Genomic DNA, 23197 nt, shown 5'->3' on the forward strand with positions numbered 1-23197 from the left:
AACACAAACATACAATGCAGTCCATGGATTTTTGGATGATCTCTTTTATTGGCATAGATCAGATCACCGGCTCTTAACCCAGGCTTCACCCCCACCAGAACACCCAATATAATTAGTCTGAGGTGGGGGCCATGTATGTTTTTTCAAAGCTTACCAGGTGAATCTAACTAATACGAGCCAAGGTAAAGAGGTACTATTGTATATGATACTGAGATGATTTATATCAGTAAGTGAGCACTTAAAGTATGCATTATAATATTTAACAATTAACCAGTAAGTCTTGGCTAATGTTTCATCTGTGGGAAAATAAGTTATGACTAAGATAAAGTTTGACTTATTAAAGAAACCCCCCCAAAATCTGTTAAATTTATGACATAATTATAAAATATTAGTCCAAATAAAATATTTATATAACCACATAGCCATGAATTCTTCACAGAAGGTACATGTTCACTCATTAGTTGAAAATAATGATCAGGTAAGAAGAATCTTTTTCACACACAATGATTAATACATACTTTTTACAATGAAGTTCTGTACAGAAATAGATTTGGAAATCATCAGAATTGTGGAGCACATAAAGAAAGCAGCATCTTTCTTCAAATTTAGAAATACTGAAACAAACAAACAAAAAAGCATTATTCAGAGAACTATCAATTCTTCTATGGTCCTATGATGAAAAAGAAATAAGTTTTAAATTCAGTCCCATTTATATCTATGTTGTTTATAACAAGCAGTTATAAATAGCACTTTAAAAAGTGACATTTCCTGCACCACACTACTAAAATTATTTACTCTTCTGAGAGGTGTCCTCCTCCTCATGTCTGCAGAGGAGGTCTGCTCTAGGGTGTTGTAAGCACACGTAAACTACACATCCTTTCAACAGAGCAGGGAAAGGCGTCCTGCCTACTACAGTATTCTGTGTGCTGGGAGGAAAAGCATAAATATTAACTGGCTGGCCGACCTCAGTGATTCTGGTGCTATGCAATCTGTAGAACAATGAAATGTTTCCGAAGCTAGGCAGGCAATTTGTGGAGGCAGTAAAAGCACCTCATTCGTTATAGAGATTTTAGAGGAGTGAAGCAATGCACAAGTGCGCTTGGTTAGGACTCAGTGAGTGGCTGACTTTATGGCACTACAAAACAGTTTTGAGTCAGCCCACTAGGCCATGCTGTTTTATGCCAGAGATTGGCAACCATTTTCTGTAACAGGCCAGATAGTAAAATACTTTAGGTTTTGCAGGCCAAACTATGTAATTCTGCTGCTGAAGCATAAAAGCTGCCTAAGAGGATGCATAAATGAATGAACATGGCTGTGTTCCAATAAAACTTTATTTACAAGACAGGTGGGTGACCAGATGTAGTCCATGGGGCATAGTTTGTTAACCCTTATTTTATGCCTTTGTGCCTGCTGTTCCTTCCATTTGGAATGCATGTCGTCTTTTACTTTGAAAAGAAAACTCTATTCACGATTTAAGGCCCAGCTTAGACCTTACCTTCTCTCCCTGCCCTACTTCTGCCCTAAACAGAAAGACTTCCTCTTACACCTGTGTTTCTGAGTTTACTTCTTTCATTGCTCTTCTCACACTGTTTTGTCATGAGTTGTTAAACGTCTGTTCCTCTCCCTGCTGGGCTGTGAGTTCTTCAACAGAGGAGTTGATGTCTTAGTCATTTTTGTATATTTGGCAGAACAGGACTCAACATTTGACACGCAGCTCGTGCTCAGTTAATGCCCACTAACTCGAGCTGTGCAAGTTCTGAGGTGACGCAAGGCAAGCTGCTGACCTAGTTGGATTTTCTTCCATAGTTTGTCATCTCTTCTTTATGGAGGAGGAGGCCAGGAAAAATGAGCTCTCTTTGAAGTCACAGACTACAACTCAAGTTTCTCAGCATATAAGCCAGCAATAGTCAGATACTAGCAGCCTATGTCTAAGTCATAAATCACAACAACTGTTACACAGGGCTACCACACCTAATTAAAGAAAATGTATTCACTGGAAAACAGATATGATAAAGTGAAATTTACCTTTACCATACTTTCTTAAGTGGATTGCTTAAAAATGCAGCAATAAATAGTGAGTGCCTTGTTAGACTGGCTTTAAAAATTAAATATTAAGAGTACAGCTTTATTTGAGAAAGTATCGACCAAAAGATATATAATGAGTCAGTCCATCATCTTGCTTCTTTCTGTTCAGATCATTCATGAGGTAACAGGTAGCTTTACCAGGAGAACTCTAATTATTAGTGACTCAGACCGCTGTACCAATTTATGCTCTAATAAAACCAATTATTATTATTCCAAAAGCAACAGGATATTGCATAACCAGGCTGCAAAAATCTGTTGTCTCTCATTGCTATGACGTGGGGGTAAACAGTAGTAAGCACATCTAACTTGGTTTGAAATTTGCAAGAGTTGATTCAGCATGAGCTTCAATAGAACAATTATTTAAAGACTTAATCACTGACTCTTGATTCTTAAAAAAAATCTTATTTCTAAATCCCAAGAAATGGCATTTTCTGAGCTACTGGCATTGGGACAGCAGTCAGAACTGAACCAAACTGAAGTTTACCACTGTAATCTCAAGATCAGTGCAGGAAAGTGACCTCACGGAAAGTTTTTTGTTTTTTGTTTTTTTTAAAATGGACTCCTTATCATCTGAATTTATTAATATTAGTGGCAGGGGCTGGGTGGGGTGGCTCACACCTGTAATCCCAGCACTTTGGGAGCCTGAAGCGGGCAGATCCCTGAGGTCAGGAGTTTCAGACCAGCCTGGCCAACATGGTGAAACCTCGTCTCTACTAAAAATACAAAAATTAGCTGGGCATGGTGGCATGTGCCCGTAATGCCAGCTACTTGGGAGGCTGAGGCAGGAGAATCGTTTGCACCTGGGAGGCGGAGGTTGCAGTGAACTGAGATCATGCCAACTGCACTCCAGCTTGGGCGACAAGAGCAAAACTCTGTCTCACAAATGAAAAATAATAAAAAATAATAAAATAAAATAAAATAAATAAAATTAGTGGCAGGATACATCCTGGTAGATGGCATGTGTGCTTTGGATCCATGCAAGGGGAGATGAGTTCCTGGTATATCAGAAGGACAGAAAATCATCCTATTACATAAACCAACAGCTCCGCTAAAGAGGAACTCCACATGGCTGAGTGTTATCTACATTTTGATGCTGGTCCACAGTTCACATTTACTCCACAGTTACCATATTTAAGTAGGTCACGAGCACAGAGTCAGCTCAACCAGCAGTGAACATTTTGTTGCAAATCTTTTCCTGCTGGAGATAGTGATGCTGAAGAAGGTTGGGTGTTTCCACCAATTGAATGATTCTTGACATTCTTTGTATTTTAAAATCATGATTAAAAGTTCTATCCAGCCCATGAATAGTGGAGAAAAATATCTTACAAGTAAACAAAATGTACCAAGGAAACTTACCTCACTCCCCTGACAGAAGAGGCACTAAAATTCCACTCATGTATACCTTTCTAGAACAACAACAAGAAAAAATAGAGTCATCCAAATGGAAAATAACATAACAATAATTTTGTTTAATTATTTTTAAAGTGATATACACAGTCATTTTTCCTGGGACACTATTTTTCATGAAAGAATTATCTGGATGGAAAGCACGATTCATTCTCAAGTCACAACGGTAATGTTTACTCTACTTAATAATTCCTGTACTTCAATAAAACAGCTTCCAAAAGAGCCTAGGAGAATTAGTCTCATTAAGTTCTAAAACTTGATTCTAGTAATAACTGTTGTGTGTTAATTTTTAAGTAAAAAAACTCAATGATCAAGGTAATTCTATTAGTACAGTTGAGCAATATTTCTTTTCTGAGAAAGATAAACATTAATTTGAATAACATCTCGGCAAGGTTTTAAAGATAACTATTTCTGAATTACCTTTAGTTAAGATTTCCAGCTAAACAGGTGGCTCTATGTCTTCAGAAAGTAGTAGAGCAACAATGTAGTGCCCATCATAACTACAAGGTATTGCTACCTAATTTATGCAAAATTTCATATGCTAATAAAGTTTGAACATAAAAAATTTGACTGTCATACTATAAACATGGGTGATTTGCAGAGCGAAGGTGAAGAAAAATGTGGGAATTTATTTCTTGAGTTTATTACTAAAGCTAAGATAAAATTATTATCAAATTCGTATGTCCCTAAATTAATTACAAAATAGATCATAATCCCTTTAAAGATGTGTGACAATATACAATTAATAGCATAAATATTTTTACAGAAATAAAGTAGTTTTTCCATGTGTCTAAGTTGAGCAAGTACAGTACAGCAATAAACTGACACTGAAATTCAATTCTATAAATTTAAAACAACCAGGAAAAGGAGTTCTTACCCACCCACTGCCAGGAGGCTGAGGTCTGGCCTGGGTTAATGAAATGGGTGGCAAAGCCTTGTGGCTCTGAGGTGGCCTAGAACCCTCCTTTTGGCTAAAGCAACTCAAAAGCCACAATTTATATCTACAGCCCATAATTCTTTGCTAGGTCCATGCAACTTAAAATAAAAATAGATCCTCTCAAGTCAGATGTGAATTTACTAAAAAGCTAGTTTCAGTGCATATCAGTCAGGTCACGGGAATGTGACCTGAATGAACACAGAGCAAATTTTGTTGCATGAAGTCCAGGAGGGAAGATGCCATAAAAAGGTACTCATGGCATGTGGTGGCTCTCTTAACCAGAGTACAGAGGGAGTGAAATTAAAATAGCAGCCTCCAGCTTCAGCTGGTAATTTGGAAAGTTGCTTCTAAATCCTGTTGGCCTCAGGTGAACTTCTAAATATATCTAGGACCCAGGAGCTGCAGCCGTTACCTGTACACTACTTGCGTGCAATGCAGCCTTATCCTCAGAGCCTGCAGCTGAGCTGCTTTCCAAGACCATGTCCAGGAGCAGGAGGTGGGAAGCAAGTGTAGAGCTGAGGCAGTATGCAAACCCGCCCCTGAACACAGCAACTGGCAAATACTAACAAGACAGCACTGGTAAAACGCATCTTCTATCAATCCTTTTCTGGGAACAGCTAAGTAGAAATTTTGGACTGGTTTCGTAGGAAAGGAGTGGAGTATTTCCAGAATGCTTGGTTCCTGAAAAGTTGCCAGTGCTGCCAGGGAACGTTCCATTTCAGTGATGTAAATAAAGCCCAAGCCCTGAGATGGAAGGTGGAAGGAGGCCTCCCTCCCCACCTACCTGTAAGACCCACCACAAGGAGGCGCTGATGAGCTACAAAGCCAACAGGTAGTTTAAAGGCTCCTGGGACCTGTCTGGGAATTAGGGAAGAGCGGGTCCAAAGGCAGCGCTAGCGATAATTAGCCCCAGCAGGCAAACCAACACTCAATCTAATTTAATCAGCATAAGCACCATTTTCTAGGAACGGGTTAGCTGCAGATCCCAGGCCCCAGTTAGGGCTAGAATAGGAGCTGGAAGTTAATGCCGTATTGACTGAAAGTGGCAGGAGTTATACTGTAGTAAGCACTGTCGGCTCCCTCAGCAACTGTCATTCCCTCCTTCTCCTCTGCTGACAAAAAATAAATTTTGCCCAGGTTCAGGTGGCAATGTTTATGAATGGTGAAATCGGTAAGTCTAAATTGGCCATGGCAAGTTCATTTGCCTTGCTGGGGATAGGTGTAAGCATGATCATGTGATACAACTTATGGTATAAAGGAGAGCGCTTGGCCCTCCTCCTCGGGACGCCGCCTGTGTGAAGTGCTTCTTGGAATAGCTAGCTACTTAAGAACATGAGAGGAACACCAAGAGTATGCAGAGAAGCCAGAATTCAGAATTCTGATGCTGAAATTACCCTCAGAATCACCCCACCTCAAAATTTATTTTTTTTCGTCCAGGCTGGAGTGTAGTGGTGTAATCATAGCTCACTGCGGCCTGGATCTCCCAGGTTCAAGCGATCCTCCTGCCTCAGCCTCCCAAGTAGCTGGGACTTACAGGCAGACATCACCAAACCCGGTTAATTTTTAAATTTTTTTTTGTAGAGATAGGGGTCTTGCTATGTTGCTCAGGCTGGTCTTGAACTCCTGGCCTTAAGCAATCCTCCTGCTCTGGCCTCCCAAAGTGCTGGGATTATAGATGTGAGTCACCATGCTCAGCCTATAATTTCTTGTAATATGAAATACCATTTATTTAAGCTGCTTTCAGCAGGGAGTTTGTAGCAGAAAGCATCCTTGGTGGATGAGAGCATCAAATCATCTTAATCTAGAATCTGGGGTAAGCATGTTTCCCTCATAAATTTCCTGGGCCTTCTGTGAGTGGCCACTGGCTGGAGCTGGAGTGAGGGAGGAGAATCAGCACTTAATCTTCCACTAGGCCCCTGCCTTTGCTTGATAATCCATGAGATAGGTCAAGGGTGCCCAAACTTCAACCCCCAAAAGCGGGGGAAATTCTAAATAACCATTTAAAACGTCCTGCAAATAACTTCTCTCTTCCTCAATCTAAGTTTTTCTTTCATTGTACACATTCAGACTTTCTTCAAGGACTAACTTACTTTTTAGCAGCAGCCATTCATTCAACCAAGAGAGAACTGTTAAAAGATCGGGATTTCAATTAATTTTACCCCTGAAAGTAGAGCAGCTCTCTAAGAGTGCCTGGGAATTGGTATATAATGTGCTTAAAGTTTTGAAAGTTGCAGTGTATATATATATATATATATATATATATATATATATATATATATATATATATACACACACACTAGCTCACAGAGCTATTTATTCCATATTTTAGAATAAAAATAGAGAAGGAGTGACTAAAGAAATAAACATGATAAATGAAAAGCTACAGTCTCTATTCTAATTTTAGGAAAAAATTTTAAACATTCTATGATAAAAGCAACCGATGTTTAGTTTAACATAAGACCTATTAAACTGGTTGCTTCTCTGTTAGCTATAGATGTTTTAAAGTAACATGGTAATAATAAAGTTTTTTTTGTTTTTATTGCTTGTCCTCCTTCCAATTTTACCACTTTTATTTTAAAAAATTGAGAAAATGGTAGTGATAATGAATACACTATGGTTAGAATCAGGGTTTGCAAAGAAATTGGCATAAATTCAGAATGGAAACTGATACAAGAAAGCTTCAACTTTTGAACAAGGAGAATTTTTAGCACTAAAAGTTATAGGAAATAAGGACAACATAAATATAATTCTTCCTGATCAAAAGATGGTGAAAATGGAAAATGGACAGTATACAACTTAAATTTGTAACCCTATTTCATGCACTTGTTTATATCCTAATATATATCCTAATATTTCTTAGCATAATGTAAAAATTGTCTCTGTAATTGTCACAAAACATAAGAGAATTAATACGAGGCTCACTTTACTGAGCAAAGAACCTCTAGGAAGGAGAAAACAATAACAAATAGCTGGAAATAGTACTCATTTTCCAAAAATCTCTGGCTTACTTTCTGTTCTTTTTCTGTCTTCCAAATTCTTCTGGCTCTCTACTCATTCTCCAGGCCTTGCTAATCGCTAATTCCTTTAGCCTCACTCTGTTTCCAAGTGTCCTTGGATAACCTTGCTCTTTTCAATCAAGCCTTTGAAAATCTCCTCCTCCAGTCCTGCTCTCGTCTCCATAATGTTCATGTCTCCTAACTTCTCTTAGTTTTTGTAGTTTCCACTGGATGATTACTGTAGCTCAGTTTGTGAGAACATGTATGTATATACTTGCATACATACAAAACAATATAAATATTGCACTTCACTGTAAAGCAATATCACTAACATGTATATAGACAGTTATATTGATTATTCCCAATTTTGCCACTGGATGATTCCATTTGGAGTCTTGCCATCAGTTTCAACTAAACACGTCCAAAATGAAATTCCTCATGATTCCTCTACAACTCAGGTTTTCCTTCTAAGAATCCTACCACCTTTATCAATGCAATCAAAACTTCAGTCACCTTATACCTATTCCCTCTTTTTAACCCTCCTTCCTAATTCGTGATTAAGTCGTATACTTTTCTTTCCAAATCATCCATCCCTTTGCAGTCACAATTGTATTATTCCACTCTAGGATCTCTACCTGCCTCATATCTAGCTAGTTCCTCTACTAGTCTTCTCTGTGACCCTCCAGAGCCTCAGACTTCAGAAATCAAATGTCAACACCAGATCAATTTTATAGCTATACTAGCAACCATTATGGAGCACTTGTTCCAAGCCACTTAGCACTGTGCTACATGATTTCCATTCATCCTCTCATTTAATCTTCACAACAATTCTATGAGGTACTATTATTCTCATTTTACATATATGGCAACTAAAGCATGAGGAGTTGAAGTGGATGCCTAGGCCACGAAGCATGCAAGAGGTAACGTCAACCTTCACACCTATGCACTTTGATGCTGACCCTGGGTTCATAATTCATATTCTGTTCTGCCTTCATGCCAGCTCTCAGATTTTCAGAAACGTGAGTGATGTCCTGTTTCCTACTGACACATGCTTAAAATTCTTCTTCCTAGCTTACATAGCACTGTAGAGTTTTATGTCATCCTGCCCACCCAATCATATCTCCCACCTCCCTCAACACGTTTCCCCTTGTGGAACGAGTCAGACTCTCCCAGCCCCTGAACGTCCCATGCTTGCTTTCACTTTGGTGCCTTGGTTGGAATTCTGCCTTAGTCTTCTAATCCAGTTTGTCTTCCTGTGCTCGTTTATCTCTTCCAGTTCTATGCACAGCCAAAGTACAGGTTCCACTTCCTTTAGGAAGCCTTCTTGAAGGACTCCATGCCTCACTGATCTTCCTCCTCACTGAAGGCCACAGACCAAGAACCTATAGTGTCCTCTTCAGGAACCGGCACAGTCCCAAAGTCCACAGAACTCAAAAGAATGCTGGTAGATTGATTTGCTCTACTATCATCTCAACAGTGCTTTCCTCGGGTGTAGCGTGATGCATTTTAACATAATTAAAATAACATGTTAGAAATGTTGCTGATGGGGGTGCTGGGGCAATGACTTCTTTCAAAGTCTTCCCTCTATTACTTCACTCATGGAAATGAGTCTCATGGGAAGCTATGTCTTAGCTGAAAGCCTGTCTTCAAAGTCCTTTATCAAGGAAGTTTTCTGTTATGAATAAATTAGTATCACAAGTAACTTTCTCAAGTGTTTCTCCATACAATTGACACTCCTATTAATGAAAAAGAATCAAGCTTCTGACTCTGCACATAGTGGCAAATATTGGCATGTGTAATTTGGGGCTTGTTGGGTGATCGAAGATCCTTAAGTTACCACAACCTATTGGTAGAGTGTCTCTAAAATTCAGATGCAGCCAGTTCCACACTGACTTGTAAAAGTGTCAGCTAGGACAGTGTTTCACAAACTGGGATTGGAGAAAGACCACAGTTCTGAAAGATGCTCCTCAGTATTCCTCAGTGCTACTAGATGGACTTGGTGTTGAGAACGTAAGAATGGATGGTTTTCTCCAAGCTTATTATGTAATTTCACGTTGCCAACATTTAGTGTGCCTGCTAAAATACTAAGTTACAAGACTTAACATGACCAACTGTATCTAAATATAGAACAAATTAAAATATAAATAACATGCATTCTGGGTGCTGCTTAGTATCTATTCATTTTAAACACAAGACACTGCCCTTCCTAGAAACTACAGCACTGGGACCAGTGATTTCTTGCCACTCTGATAAAGGTCACAGGGCCTGGCCATGATTGACATCCAGGAAGGATCTGTCCCAGCTGACTTGGACATATCAGAGCATGGGACATTCTTCTTGCTAGATTATGGACATGCTGTGTTGTTTTCCTGTTGAACTTCCTAAGGTGGTGGTTCACACATGTGAGATCTGAGTCTACCTCATGGAATTGTCCTCAGTAGGTCTGACATGCAGATTAGGAATCTGCAATTTATTTTATTTTATTTATTTTTTGAGACAGAGTCTTGCTCCATCACCCGGGCCAGAGTTCAGTGGCACAATCTTGGCTCACTGCAACCTTTGCCTCCCAGGTTCCAGCAATTCTCCTGCCTCAGTCTCCTAAGTAGCTGGGATTACAGGTGTGTGCCACCACGCCCAGCTAATTTTTGTATTTTTAGTAGAAATAGGGTTTCCCCATGTTGGCCAGGCTGATCTTGATCTCCTGACCTCAAGTAATCTGCCCACCTCAGCCTCCCAAACTGCTGGGATTATAGGCGTGAGCCACTGTGCCCAGCTGGAATCTGCCATTTAATTAAACCAGCTCCCTGGGTGACTCTAATGCTGGTGTTCCAGGGAACCACATCTTGAAAAGCACCATCCCCAGGAACCAGCTTAGCCATAAAGTCAAAGATGTAATAATTCTTGAGCTACTACAATTGAGTAATTTAGTATGTTTACATCCCTATTAAAGTTGTTATCAACCATGGCTACACATCAGAATCATGGATAAATCTTCATAAAAATGCATGTGTCCAAGCTTCACTCTAAGTATAAAGGATTCCAACTCAGTCGGTCTCCTGAGATACAGGGTATTGCAGATAATTCTGATGCAGAGCCAGGTTTGTGTACCAGTTCAACACCAACAACCTCCCAAATGATTACTGCCATGCCATTTAAAGAGCAAAGCAGGGTTAAACTCTGGGGTTTCAAAGTTAGGATTTAGTCCATATAATATGTACACTGCAGTCATTTATAATTGTTTTTGTTGTTATTGTAGTTAAGACATTGAATATTTATTATATACCAGGCTCTGTGAAATGCACTCTACCAAATTATTTCATTTAACCTTCACAACAACCTTTTGAGGTGGACATTATTACCTCATTCTACAGATGAGGACACCATAGCTTGGAGAAGACAAGTTGCCCAAGAGCAGTGGTAGGATTTGAATCCAGGTCTATTGATTCAAGTCCACATGTAAAAAACTGCAAGCCCATACTCCCAAATGTACTTCCTGATTCCACTTTCTGCTTTATTTTTCCCTCTTCACCATTGAATATACCTATACATTTATTTATTGGTTTATTGCCCTCTCTGAGTGGAAAGCAAGCACCACGAAGGCAGGAATTTCACTCATTTTGGACACAGCTGCTTCCCCTAGGGTCTAACACCATGTCTGGTAGTGCCTGTCCAGAGTAAGTGCTCAATAAATATTTATTAAATGAGTAAGTTGATGAATCGATGGCTAAATAAAATTATAAAGGCATTCTGAGAAACAGTTACGAGAAAGAAAATAAATTAACAATCTTTCCACAAGACTTCTCTCATATCTGTTGGTTTATCCTGTGGACTGAAGCCAGGTCCTGAAAATGTCTGTTTTTAAAAAATAGTAGGATGATTTGTACATGCATTAAAACTGATGAATATAGAAGTGGAAAGGCTTATCCACGTGACTGCTATGAACGGAAGTGAGACTGTTTTAAGATCCTTCTCAAAATAGGTGGTCGCACAGCCCACCTCACTTTGTGCACAGCACACACTGAGTCAGTGGCTAATCTGAGATTTAGCAACTACTTAGATAACAAAACAGCTAGATGTAATGATAACTATAATGGTACCAGCGTAAGATTAAAAGTGGCATCATTCTGACAGGCTTCCTAAAATTAACATATGCATCTTTTATGTCATGCATTTTAAGTATTAGTTCTTTGGTGCATAACTTACAGCATGAATTTACAAAAGAGAAATATTCCAATTCTGAGTATGCTTTGGATGGTTATGCCATCTATAATAAAAATCCAAATAGTTCAATTATATTTTATTAATATTGATGAAAATTCATAATTCAAGTTTTATAATACAGAATGCATTTATGCCAAGACAGACACACAGCTGAGCTATTTCTTCTTAACACAGACATTTGCTGGAGTATATAAATGCTAGAAGAGGCCGGGCGCGGTGGCTCAAGCCTGTAATCCCAGCACTTTGGGAGGCCGAGACGGGCGGATCACGAGGTCAGGAGATTGAGACCATCCTGGCTAACACGGTGAAACCCTGTCTCTGCTAAAAAATACAAAAAACTAGCCGGGCGAGGTGACGGGCGCCTGTAGTCCCAGCTACTCCGGAGGCTGAGGCAGGAGAATGTTGTGAACTCGGGAGGCGGAGCTTGCAGTGAGCTGAGATCCGGCCACTGCACTGCAGCCTGGGTGACAGAGCGAGACTCCGTCTCAAAAAAAAAAAAAATGCTAGAAGGGTGTAAAGTCCTTCGTTACTAATGCTCTTGTGTTAATAATTGCACAATTTACCTTGTCATCAGGAAGCACGTGCCAAATAGAGATTGTCTTTTCCTCAACTTCATTGTTGATAGACAAATAAGAAGGTTGATAGATTTTGGTTGGTTCTAATATTAATACCTTGAAAAGATAAGGCAAAGAAACTAATATCAGTGACTTAAGATTGAAACCACTTAGAGCTGCTGTAACACCCCACCACCAACGTAGAGGATTATTAGATGAGCTTCTGAGTCTGTTGCCGGAGTAAATCATTTCAACTTCTGATTGCTGTTATTCCTATACATCCTTCAAGTATTTTACAGTATTTATCAATTATCATAACGTTCAATAATGCATCACCTTGTATTGCTAATAAACTTAGAAATACATTTTTGAAGTCCATATATGGGCTCAGCTATCCTCAGGGAATCTACTAGCGATAACTTTTTAAAATCTTCTATTTTATCATGTACTACATAAGCTATTTCTATAAATATAAACGTGTCAAAGAAAGACAGAAAAGGTCCATACATAGAACGTCACATCCTTATTTTAGTTTTCTGCTATCACACTTTATCATACAGATGTAGTAGTATGGTTTTCATACCCATGTAAATAAATTTAGAAATGGTTTTAGTTATTCCTGAGTTTTATATATAAACCAAAGAAACAAACTTAGCCATATGAAATAATAAACACGTTTTTGCACTGCCTTCCAGATGAAACTGGCATCTTCAATAATGATATATTTAGCCTTGTAAGAGAAAAACAGAAATAAAATTTGTTCCTATTTTGAAGCTCTATGAGGGGTATGTGATAAATGAGTTGAGAATCTCCATCAAAGGACTGTATGAAGTATTATATTATTACTAATGTCTCACATTTGGAGTGAAGAGTACTAAAATAATACACATGCCCTGGTTTCAAAGGTGTGATGATTCATTATCTACTTGTACAGATGCTTAAAGGCATCTTCCTGGCCCAAATTTCCTAGGCAGACTTCACTAGGAAGGTTTAAAAAAAGAAAAGTCAATACTTAACTATTAGAGAAACTGGAATAGTCTTTCTACTCTACTGCTTAACATTCAAGAAAATTACCTTTAGAACTAATCTTGAATCAAGCAAGTTTTCCAAATAAAAGTGGAGGAAAACTCCTTCAGAAGGCACCATCCATAGGAATTACAAATTCATAATACAGTCAAACAACCCTCAGAAAGAAGGCAAAAGAATCTGGGCGTATTTGTTTTACTCCAAACTTATCCTAACAGTGTGTTTACTTAAGGTACAGGGAACTAGAGAAAGGGAGGTCGAAAAAGCAATTTTTCTTTACTCTTCGAATATTAAAAATGTTAAGGGCTCAAAGAATTCTCAGTCAGGCTCTAGCTGTGAAAATAAGATGGGCTATACCATAAAAAAACACACGGTGAGAGCCCATAAGGGAACATATTCGGACTAAGGAACAAACTCACCCAGTGAATCAAAATCTTAATTCCAATCAACAGAGACATAAGTGGTAATGATGAAGAATGAAAATCATTTTCCCATCTAAACTTTGCAGAAATGGTGCTCTCATATGTAAGTATCGCAATGTATATGAAATCAAAATAATAGAGAATAAAAGGTGGGTTTCCCAAAACATCATCCAACTCTCTTCATTGACAAGTGAGAATATACCCCATTCCCAAATTATGTGGGCACACTATTATATTCAACAGAAGAAAAGAAAAGCACCAGCTCCTCTCTTGTTAAATTATGTCTTTATTGTCATCTTGATATTTCTAACAGATAAAATCTGGACTATGTGTGACTAACTTGAGACAGGAAATAAAAACAAGGTTGTAACTACCACTGTCTTAATATTTGTTGAACTCTTTGCTCTATCCTTGAAATGACAAAATGTGAGAAATGCATAGCATACATTACAGAGGTCACAGAAAGGCTGGGAAACAGACCAGGGAATGGAGGCAATTTGATAAAGCCTTAAAGCTAGATATACCTCACTTATTAGTTTATACATTCTTGCTTTTAGTTTCTTGTTTTTAGGTTAATATTATAATTAACTGCTAATTTCATGTATCTGAATCAAAAAGGAAAACTGCAAGGCCTATAAAGAATAGATATTAACCAGATGTTTAAATTTCTACAGGGTCTTTGAAGTACCATACTTCTCTCCTTCCTCTCTCCTGACATTAGATAATGAGTTGATGGTCTCCAAACTTTTCAATGTAAGAAGGAAAGAAAATATATCAAGAGGAGAGCTAAGAAAAAAGAATAAATTAAAGTGATAAATGATGGTACCATTTAAATCATTCCCAAGTAAACTTTCAACTTTCTTTTGCCCAGAGTCACAGTTAATTCTTGGAGAAATGAGAATGAATACAGTATTGAGATAAATAAAAGCAATCAAATAATATTGTCTAAAATAGGCCATCCTGGATTTTATTAGATCATTTCAAAAGAAGGATAATGTTATCATCCTAATCAACACCTACTGCAACCTTTGTAGTGTGAGCCACGGAAGATGCTATGCTGAGGATATGACAAGTTGCAGTGACCAAGATCACCCTACAGGTACTAAAAGGCTGCATTTCTCTATGAGGGAGAGCACTGGTGGCAAATTCCAGAAGTGGTTACAACTTATTACCCAAATACTGGTCCTGTTTTTCTGCTATGCTATCATGTATATTGAGATTTAAAAATCATCTCTATGGCTTCCATTATTTTTTAAAGCAATATCTTTACAGTTTCTTCAGTGCTTCATCATACATGTAAATATAAGAAAACAATCAAGTGGTTAATCCTAAAGCAATTTCCATTAAATTTGGAGCTTCTTGGGAGACTGGCATGTTCTGGAACTCACACAGGTGAAGTCGTTGTAGGAAAACTCAACTTAAGAAGAACTACAAAATTGCACAATTTTGTCCTCTGTGTAACAACAAACTATGGAAAAGAAATTTTGAGTACCTGAGTTATGAATTCTGATGTAGTAGTAGTATTTAGAGATGAGTGGGAAAACACTGCATTTTAGAGTCTTGTCACAAAAAGACAGACCCCAAATAAGCCACAAAGTTTCAAGAAGGAAATGGATTGCTGAGAAAAATCAAATATGCCATACATATGTTGGCACGGTAACACCTATGTGCCTACCACTGGCAGATAACTAAGTGTTAACATGCTGTCATATTTGCTTCAAAATGTTTTCTAAGGAAATGAAATGTTGCAAATAAAGTTGAGGTCCTCAGGATCCCTTACACAATTATATCATATCCTTCCCAGATAAAATCCCAGAATATTCAGCAATTCCCATGCCCACCAGCGGGCTCTAAACATGCTCTTGTCTCCACAATGGTGTCAACTGTTGTAAAATGTTTTAATTCTTTGAGTCCAATGGGCAAAATATATAGTGTTTCATTTAATTTGCATTTTCTTGACTAACCAGAAGTTAATTGTCTCTTCATATAAATTTTTTCTTCTTTTATTTATTTATTTATTTATTTGAGATGGAGTTTTGCTCTTGTTGCCCAGGCTGGAGTGCAATGGCATGGTCTCGGCTCACAACCTCTGCCTCCCAGGTTCAAATGATTCTCCTGCCTCAGCCTCCCGAGTAGCTGGGATTACAGGCATGAGCCACCATGCCTGGCTAATTTTGTATTTTTAGTAGAGAGAGGGTTTCTCCATGTTGGTCAGGCTGGTCTCAAACTCCCAACCTCAGGTGATCCACCCACCTTGGCCTCCCAAAGCGCTGGGATTACAGGCGTAAGCCACCACACCCAGCCTCTTCTTATTTTATATTGCTTATCACTTTATACAGGATTTTTTTGCATATTAGGTAAATTGACCATTTTACACAGTTTTATAAAACATTTTCTCCCTGCCTAGCAGTTTCTATTTGGCATGTTCACAGTGTTTTTTTTTTCTTTTTTAATCAAACAAAAATATCCATTTTTTTAGTGAAATCAAATTGGTGAATATTTTCCTTTGGGACTTATAAGTCCCTTTCTTGCTTAAGGATGCCTCTCTCAACTGGTGTTTATACCTATATTCTCCTAACTTCTCACTTAATATTTTCCGATTTGTTTTTTATATTCACTTATTTATATTTATATTATGACAGACAACTGTCAAATATATTTTATATTCACTTATATTTATATTATGACAGACAAATTCATACGAAAATAATCTAAATGGGCTCAAAGTGACTAATTTGAATGGTTTCCTTTCATAGCCAATTTTCTAGTCGATCAAGTCAACAGTCAATTAAATACCTGAATTCTACATTCTCTTCTTTGACTACATTTACTGCTACTGAGAGCAGCAGCTAGAGGCATGCTGCCAGCTCATTCTAAGGTAAGTATTTTCCTAGGCTACACATTATCTAGGCTAGAAAATGAAGTGTTTCAGTTAGAAAGGCTTTCAATTAAAGACCCTGCTGAGCTCAAGGCTTCATCTGGAAGCAAGAGTAAAGCATGCTCATGTGAGCAATGGATTTAATTAAGTGAAGTAGATGATCCTATCAACAAGAACTAGAAAACTAGATTTTGCAAAAAGAATTGAGAACTGTCACCACCTCTGAGTATGGAAGATAGAGATCAGAGAGCTCAAAGAGATTTATGGCATCACTTTGACGTGGAAAGAAATTTGTACATACAGCAAGTTACCAATAATTCTTGAATTGGATGCTGGACGATATTAAGAACTATCAGAAGAGGCATGGCACCATCTGAGAAGAGCAATAGGTGTTGTGTGTGTGTGTGTGTGTGTGTGTGTGTGTGTGTGTGTGTGTGTGAGATACATTTAAATCTGTGTATCTGAAGTCCACTAGAGACCAGTCAAAATGAGTTGCAGACCAGAAACTGCAAGTCATTATTTCCCATGGTCTAAAACGTTGTAAATAGTGATTGGGGATATTACATCTAACTCTGACCCACCTGGGTAATGGGTGGCGGGGATGGGATAACAATGCAGGTGAGCCTGATACTTTTCACCACAATACGGGAAATAATACTGAAGACCATGTCAACGCAACTGCAGTATTAAGGAAAAGCATCCATTGGGCTGGCCCGAAGCTAAGCCAAGAGACAATCTTTGCATTGCTTAGGAAGTACACTTCACCACTTATCAAAAGGAAACACCCAAATGCCATGGCAAAAACATAAAAATAGATCTCGTTTCTGATTCTGAGAAGTTATTTTAAAAGTAAGCTAAAGCAAACCAATGTGCAGGAAATAAAAGATATTAACCAGACGACTGCAGTTTTAGGGCACAAAAATCAGCCCCCAAGCACTGTTACAATCACAGCACAAGATGTTCTTTAAATAAAGAAATGTACTTAGATTTAAAGGAAGAGTACTCACTGGAAACCTAACCACAGTAACATCTGTCTTTGTGGCCTCGACCAGGAAATCCATCCAAAAGTCCACAAGTTCTTGCTTGGCCACAGGTTGTTCTGTGGTCAGTTTCACAAAATGCTTATATATCAAAATTGTCTCTACAATAGACTTGAGGTACCTGAGAAGTAAAAGATATAAAACACATAACAGACAAATTTAGAACCACCTGTTCCCATGTATCCCAGTCTAATTCTGTAAATGTAATTTATATATGACATTAATAGTTATGCATTCAGATTCACCAAACGCTATTTGTTATTTGTTATGTATCACGTACTTTCACACTTTCTTTTTTTTTTCTGTTGAGAAAGAGTCTCGCCCTGTCACCCAGACTGGAGTGCAGCGGCGCAATCTTGGCTCACTGCAAGCTCCGCCTCCCGGGTTCACGCCATTCTCCTGCCTCAGCCTCCTGAGTAGCTGGGATCACAGGCGTGTACCACCACACCTGGCTACGTTTTATATTTTTAGTAGAGATGGAGTTTCACCATGTTGGCCAGTCTGATCGCAAACTCCTGACCTCAATCTGCCTGCCTCGGCCTCCCAATGTGCTGGGATTACAGGCGTAAGCCACCGCGCCTGGCCATGCTTTCACACATTATCTCATTTCTATCTCACAAAAACTCAATAACGTTGGTTATTTTATCCCTATTTTAGAGATGAGGAAGCAGGCTTAGAGGGCTTGGTAACTTGGACTAGGGCCATACATCTAGTTAAAACATGAATTTTAAAATGCCTATATTCTATTCAAGGAAGTGGTTAATGCATTTGTTTTTAATTATGCTTCTTTGAGGAAGCTTTCTTAAATAGACACTTCACAAGGATCATTATTTAGCTCTGAGGCAACTCAGCTTATATATTATACGAATACCCTCAAACCTAATAAGACAGATGGTGCCTCAAAAGAAAAAGTTAGGAAAAATGAGGAGTGGGATAATTATAGATGATAATGGCTATGCAGGCGCTTTATGGACTATAAAAATGGAAGTTAACATTCCATAAAAATTAAGTTAGTAAACCTTAAGGCACTGTTTTGTGGCTTTGAGTACCATTGCACAGAATAGTGCCTGTTTTCTTGCTAACAGAACCAGGATGCCTAAAATACTGCCATCAGAATGGTCATTGTAAAGAAATAGCAAATGTGACTCAATATCATGCATGCATCTATTGGTTCCTTTATTTCGTATCATTTGCTGAATGCCTACTGCTGCACACAGTGCTGTGGGGATAAATATCAAAAGATGTTATAACACCAAGAATAAATATCCATGGAGATATGATTAAACAGAGAGACAACTTAAAAAGCCATACACTAAGAGAGTATTATGAGAGGCATAACTAAAGAATGACAGAAACACTAAAGAAGGGACTTGGGTGTGAGGAAGGGCTCTAGGTCAAGGTCAGCTTTATGAGCAGGTGTGATGGATGAGTGTTCCCCGGAGAATGTGTGCATTGTGAGAGGCATGCTCAGCATGTGCTCAGACACTCATGCATGAAACCGGCAGTGTGGTATGAAGAGACAGCAGTGTAAACCCAGGGGTGTGACAAGAGCTGAGGCTGGAATGGCTAAAGGCAAATCTTGTTTGCTAAGACAAAATGATGGACTTTATCCCTTAGGCTGTGAGGAACAATTAAACTATACCGATTTAAGGATTTCAGTGCAGGGAAAGTGTCAGGTGTGCATTTTTGAAAGATCACTGTGATCTTTAGAAAGATCCCCGGGGAGGATTGGCTAAAGGAGACCTGAACATGAGGAAAATTCTTTGAAAAGTCATGAGGGTCTAACTTGGTGGTCTCTTCTTCACACGGAGTCAGCAGCCTGGGCTCTGAGCAGCTCTGGAAAGAGGCTTTCACTATATCATGGTTAGCCTTTTAAAGTCTTTATAGCTAATGGTTAATCGCTACATGTGATACTAATAAAAATTCTTTTTCTTTTTCCTTTTTTTCTTTTTCTTTTTCTTTTTTTTTTTTCTTTTGAGACACAGTCTCACCCTGTCACCCAGGTTGATATGCAGTGGCGCGATCTCGGCTCACTGCAACCTCCGCCTCCTCGGTTCAAGTGATTCTCCTGCCTCAGCCTCCCAAGTAGCTGGGATTATAGGCATCCGCGACCATGCCCAGCTAATTTTTGTATTTTTAGTAGAGACAGGGTTTCACCCGGTTGTCCAGGCTGGTCTCAAACTCCTGACCTTAAGTGATCTGTCCACCTCGGCCTCCCAAAGTGCTGGGATTACAGGTGTGAGCCACCACGCCCAGCCAACATTGTTTTTCAAAGTGGTCCTGAATGCAGATGAAATTTTGTTTCCACTTTTCCAATTACCACATAGATAAGGATGAGATGTGGGGGTACTCCAAGAACCATTTGAAATTAGAAAAACATACATATATAGGAAATACTCAAATGTGTCAGTCAAATCCTAAGTAAGAAGAAAAGAAAAATCAAGAATGAGAATTCCGAAACTGAGATTAGATCACAGAGGAAACAAAGGGCATATGCTTGGAGTAGAGGTCTAAACAGCTGTAATGGAAATGTGGTCTCAGGCCCCGAACAGAAGCTATATTTGCAGGTGCAAAATGCGTGACCTCTGCATGATTCACATGGGTGATACTGGCCAACCTGGGTCAGTGGGTTGGTCAATGTGCAGGAAAGGCAAAGTCAGGAACCTGCTGACATCACCTATGTCCAAAGTCGTCAGAATTTATGTGTAACACATTTTATGAATATCACAATTTTCCTCTATATTCTGAATTTTATTTTATAAGCAAATAAAATCATCTAATTGTCAGTTCAGTAAATACAATATGGGAACAATATGGAGCTGTTTATTAAAAATAATTGTATCAACATATAATAGCTAATTATTACCACGCTGGTGTCTTCAGTTTAAAAAGCTTTTCAGATGCTTGAATGACTCTCATGTGGTCATTGGCTAGGACACTGGCCCCCAGAAAAAATCCAACTTCCCAGTAGCTCTGGAGTTTCTCCAAGTTTCCCTTTTTACCAAGAAGACTACTTAGCTTCACCCCTAGAATACAAACAGGAAGTAGAATGTTACAAACACACCCCAGACAGGTAGAACCAGGTTTTCACTAAAAAGTAAAACGAAGCTTTCATTCTTCTCTTCAGATTAAAACAGCTTTGTTAAGTTTCTGATTATTAAGGTGGTTTCAGTTCACCATAAAAATAAGTCATAAAAAGGAATGGAACACTGATACATACAATTACACCACAGATGAACTTGGAAAACATGCTAAATTAAATAAGCCAGACACAAAAAGACAAAGGTTGAGTGATTCCACTCACAAGCGGTACCTATAACAGTCAAATTCCTAAACGTGGAAAGCAGAATAGAGCTTAGTAGGGACTGGGGGAAGAAGGGAATGAGGAGTGATAGTTTAATGGGTACAGAGTTTTAATTTGAAAAGATAAAAAAGTTTGGGAGGTAAATAGTGGTGTTGGCTGCATAACAGTGTGAATGTTCTTAATGCCACTGAAGCGTGCACTTCAAATTTTCAAATGGAAATTTTTGTTATGTACATTTTATCACAATAAAAGCTTGGGTGAAAAAACAATAGTAAGTCAGACTAAGCAGAAAGGTACACAGAAGAAAGTGAAAATTAACTTTTCATTTGAAAACCCAAGGAAAACTGCTATGGTCACTTTAATGTACATAAATCTAGAATTTGTATATATGTCAGTATATGCACAAATTAAAAGGCAATAATACAAACATTGTTATGTAACCTTCTTCTTTGTCTTTTTATAACATGAATTCTTAAATAACTTAAAAAGGAAATCTCACCTTTTTTATGCTGAAATTCTATCAGTTGAAGTATAAACGTATACAGTATATATATTTTGCAAGAGTAAAATGCTATAATAATTTTAGACACAAAAAGTTACACACCTAAAACATAAAAGAAATAAGGAAATATGCTGGACACGGTGGCTCACACCTGTAACCCCAGCACTTTGGAGGGCCGAGGTGGGAGGATTGCTTGAGCCCAGAGGCACTAGACCGGCCTGGGCAACACAGCAAGATTCTGTCTCATGAAAAAAAATTTAAAAATCTAAAAAAAAAAAGAAAAAACAGAAAAAAAAGGAAATAGACTGACAGATAATACTGTCTTGTTATGTCACTGTCTTAAAAGTCCTGAAATCCAGTAATATAAATACTCCAACTTTGTTCTTTTTCAACACTGTTTTGGCACTTCTACGTTCTTAATGTTTCATCATATATTTTCTATTCTACTGTGTCTTGTATTATTTTTGCATTTTATAAGTATTTGTTTGCTTAAAAAGAATATGTCCTTGTAGCATTGTTTGGTACCACTAACATCCACCATATCAAATTGTTGGGAAAATTATCTGAGATTTAGGAATAAAGCAAAAAGGTAGGACATATCATTTCCATATCATATGGGAGGATAAGGCCACTCAAGGACTGTCTCGGGCAAGTGAAGCTAGCTCATCTCATTATGTACCACTTATTAAAGGCCTCAGGCGTACCGAAGTTTACTTGTTAACCTGTAGATTTTTGTCCAGTAGAGATGCAGATTTCTGTAGAGTGGAATGGATGAATTCCTAAGATTTATGGCCCGTGGACATAAAACAGCTTTTTTTTCCCCTAATCAAACTCAGATATCTTTTTTTTTTTTTTTTTTTTTTTTGAGACGGAGTCTCGCTCCGTCGCCCAAGCTGGAGTGCAGTGGCCGGATCTCAGCTCACTGCAAGCTCCGCCGCCCGCAGACTCAGATATCTTAACATTTCTTTGTTGTCTATGAATAGAAATGATTTTTTGAACTGGACATTCCATCTTACTAGTTTCCATATTAGTTGAGTTAAGTAAAATATTTTATATTTGCTGAGGGTCATGATTTTATATGTGTCTGTTTTATATTTGAGGAGAGTCATGATTTTACCTTTTTGAAAATTATCTGTGAATGAAACAAAATAACCTTTAAAATTTTTCATGTTACTTTTTATCATATAATTCCACTCAAACCACAAGTATTTCAGGGAAAATGTCCATTTGGGAATTCTTCACATTTTGTGAGGGTAAAGAGAGAACAGCCCTGCCACTGCTGTTTCATGAGATGAAAAAAAATTACACACGCATAGGACAACATCCACGGTCTTCTATCTGGACATAATTTTGTTGTTGTTTTTGAGACAAGGTCTCACTCTGTCGCCCAGGCTGGAGTGCAGTGGCATGATCACTGCTCACTGCAGCCTTGAATTTCTGGGCTCAAGTGATCCTTCCACCTCAGCCTCCCAGGTAGCTGGGACTACAGGCACAAGCCACCACGTCTAGCTAATTTTTGGGTTTTTTTCTGGAAAAACAAGGTTTCGCCATGCCAGTCGAACTCCTGGGCTCAAGTGATCCTCCTGCCTTAGACCTGCTAGCTGAGATAACAGATGGTACCACAACTGGCTAATTTTTAAATTTCTTTGTAGTTTTTACTTTTCTTTCTTTTTTTTTTTTTTTTTTTGTAGAGACAGGGTCTCACTCTGTGGGCCAGGCTCATCTCAAACTCCTGGGCTCAAGCAATCCTCTCGCCTTGGCCTCCCAAATTTCTGGAATTACAGGCACGAATCCAATAATAGTTTTAAAATAAAATTTCAGATGC

General features: G+C 38.4%; 1 protein-coding gene across 1 annotated transcript in view; it reads right to left on the reverse strand.

The window, feature by feature from the left end:
• The window catches only part of MAP3K5 (mitogen-activated protein kinase kinase kinase 5), a 242832-nt gene that overhangs the window by 82270 nt on the left and 137365 nt on the right, over window positions 1–23197 (reverse strand). Inside the window, exons 9-13 of the mRNA XM_025383838.1 lie at window positions 20433–20592; window positions 17534–17687; window positions 12210–12317; window positions 3442–3491; window positions 519–614 (exon numbers count right to left, since the gene is read on the reverse strand). Coding sequence (XP_025239623.1) covers window positions 519–614; window positions 3442–3491; window positions 12210–12317; window positions 17534–17687; window positions 20433–20592 — 568 coding nt within the window. The remainder of the gene's footprint in view (window positions 1–518; window positions 615–3441; window positions 3492–12209; window positions 12318–17533; window positions 17688–20432; window positions 20593–23197) is intronic.

Source organism: Theropithecus gelada, chromosome 4 (assembly GCF_003255815.1).
Source record: "Theropithecus gelada isolate Dixy chromosome 4, Tgel_1.0, whole genome shotgun sequence".
Lineage (NCBI taxonomy): Eukaryota > Metazoa > Chordata > Mammalia > Primates > Cercopithecidae > Theropithecus > Theropithecus gelada.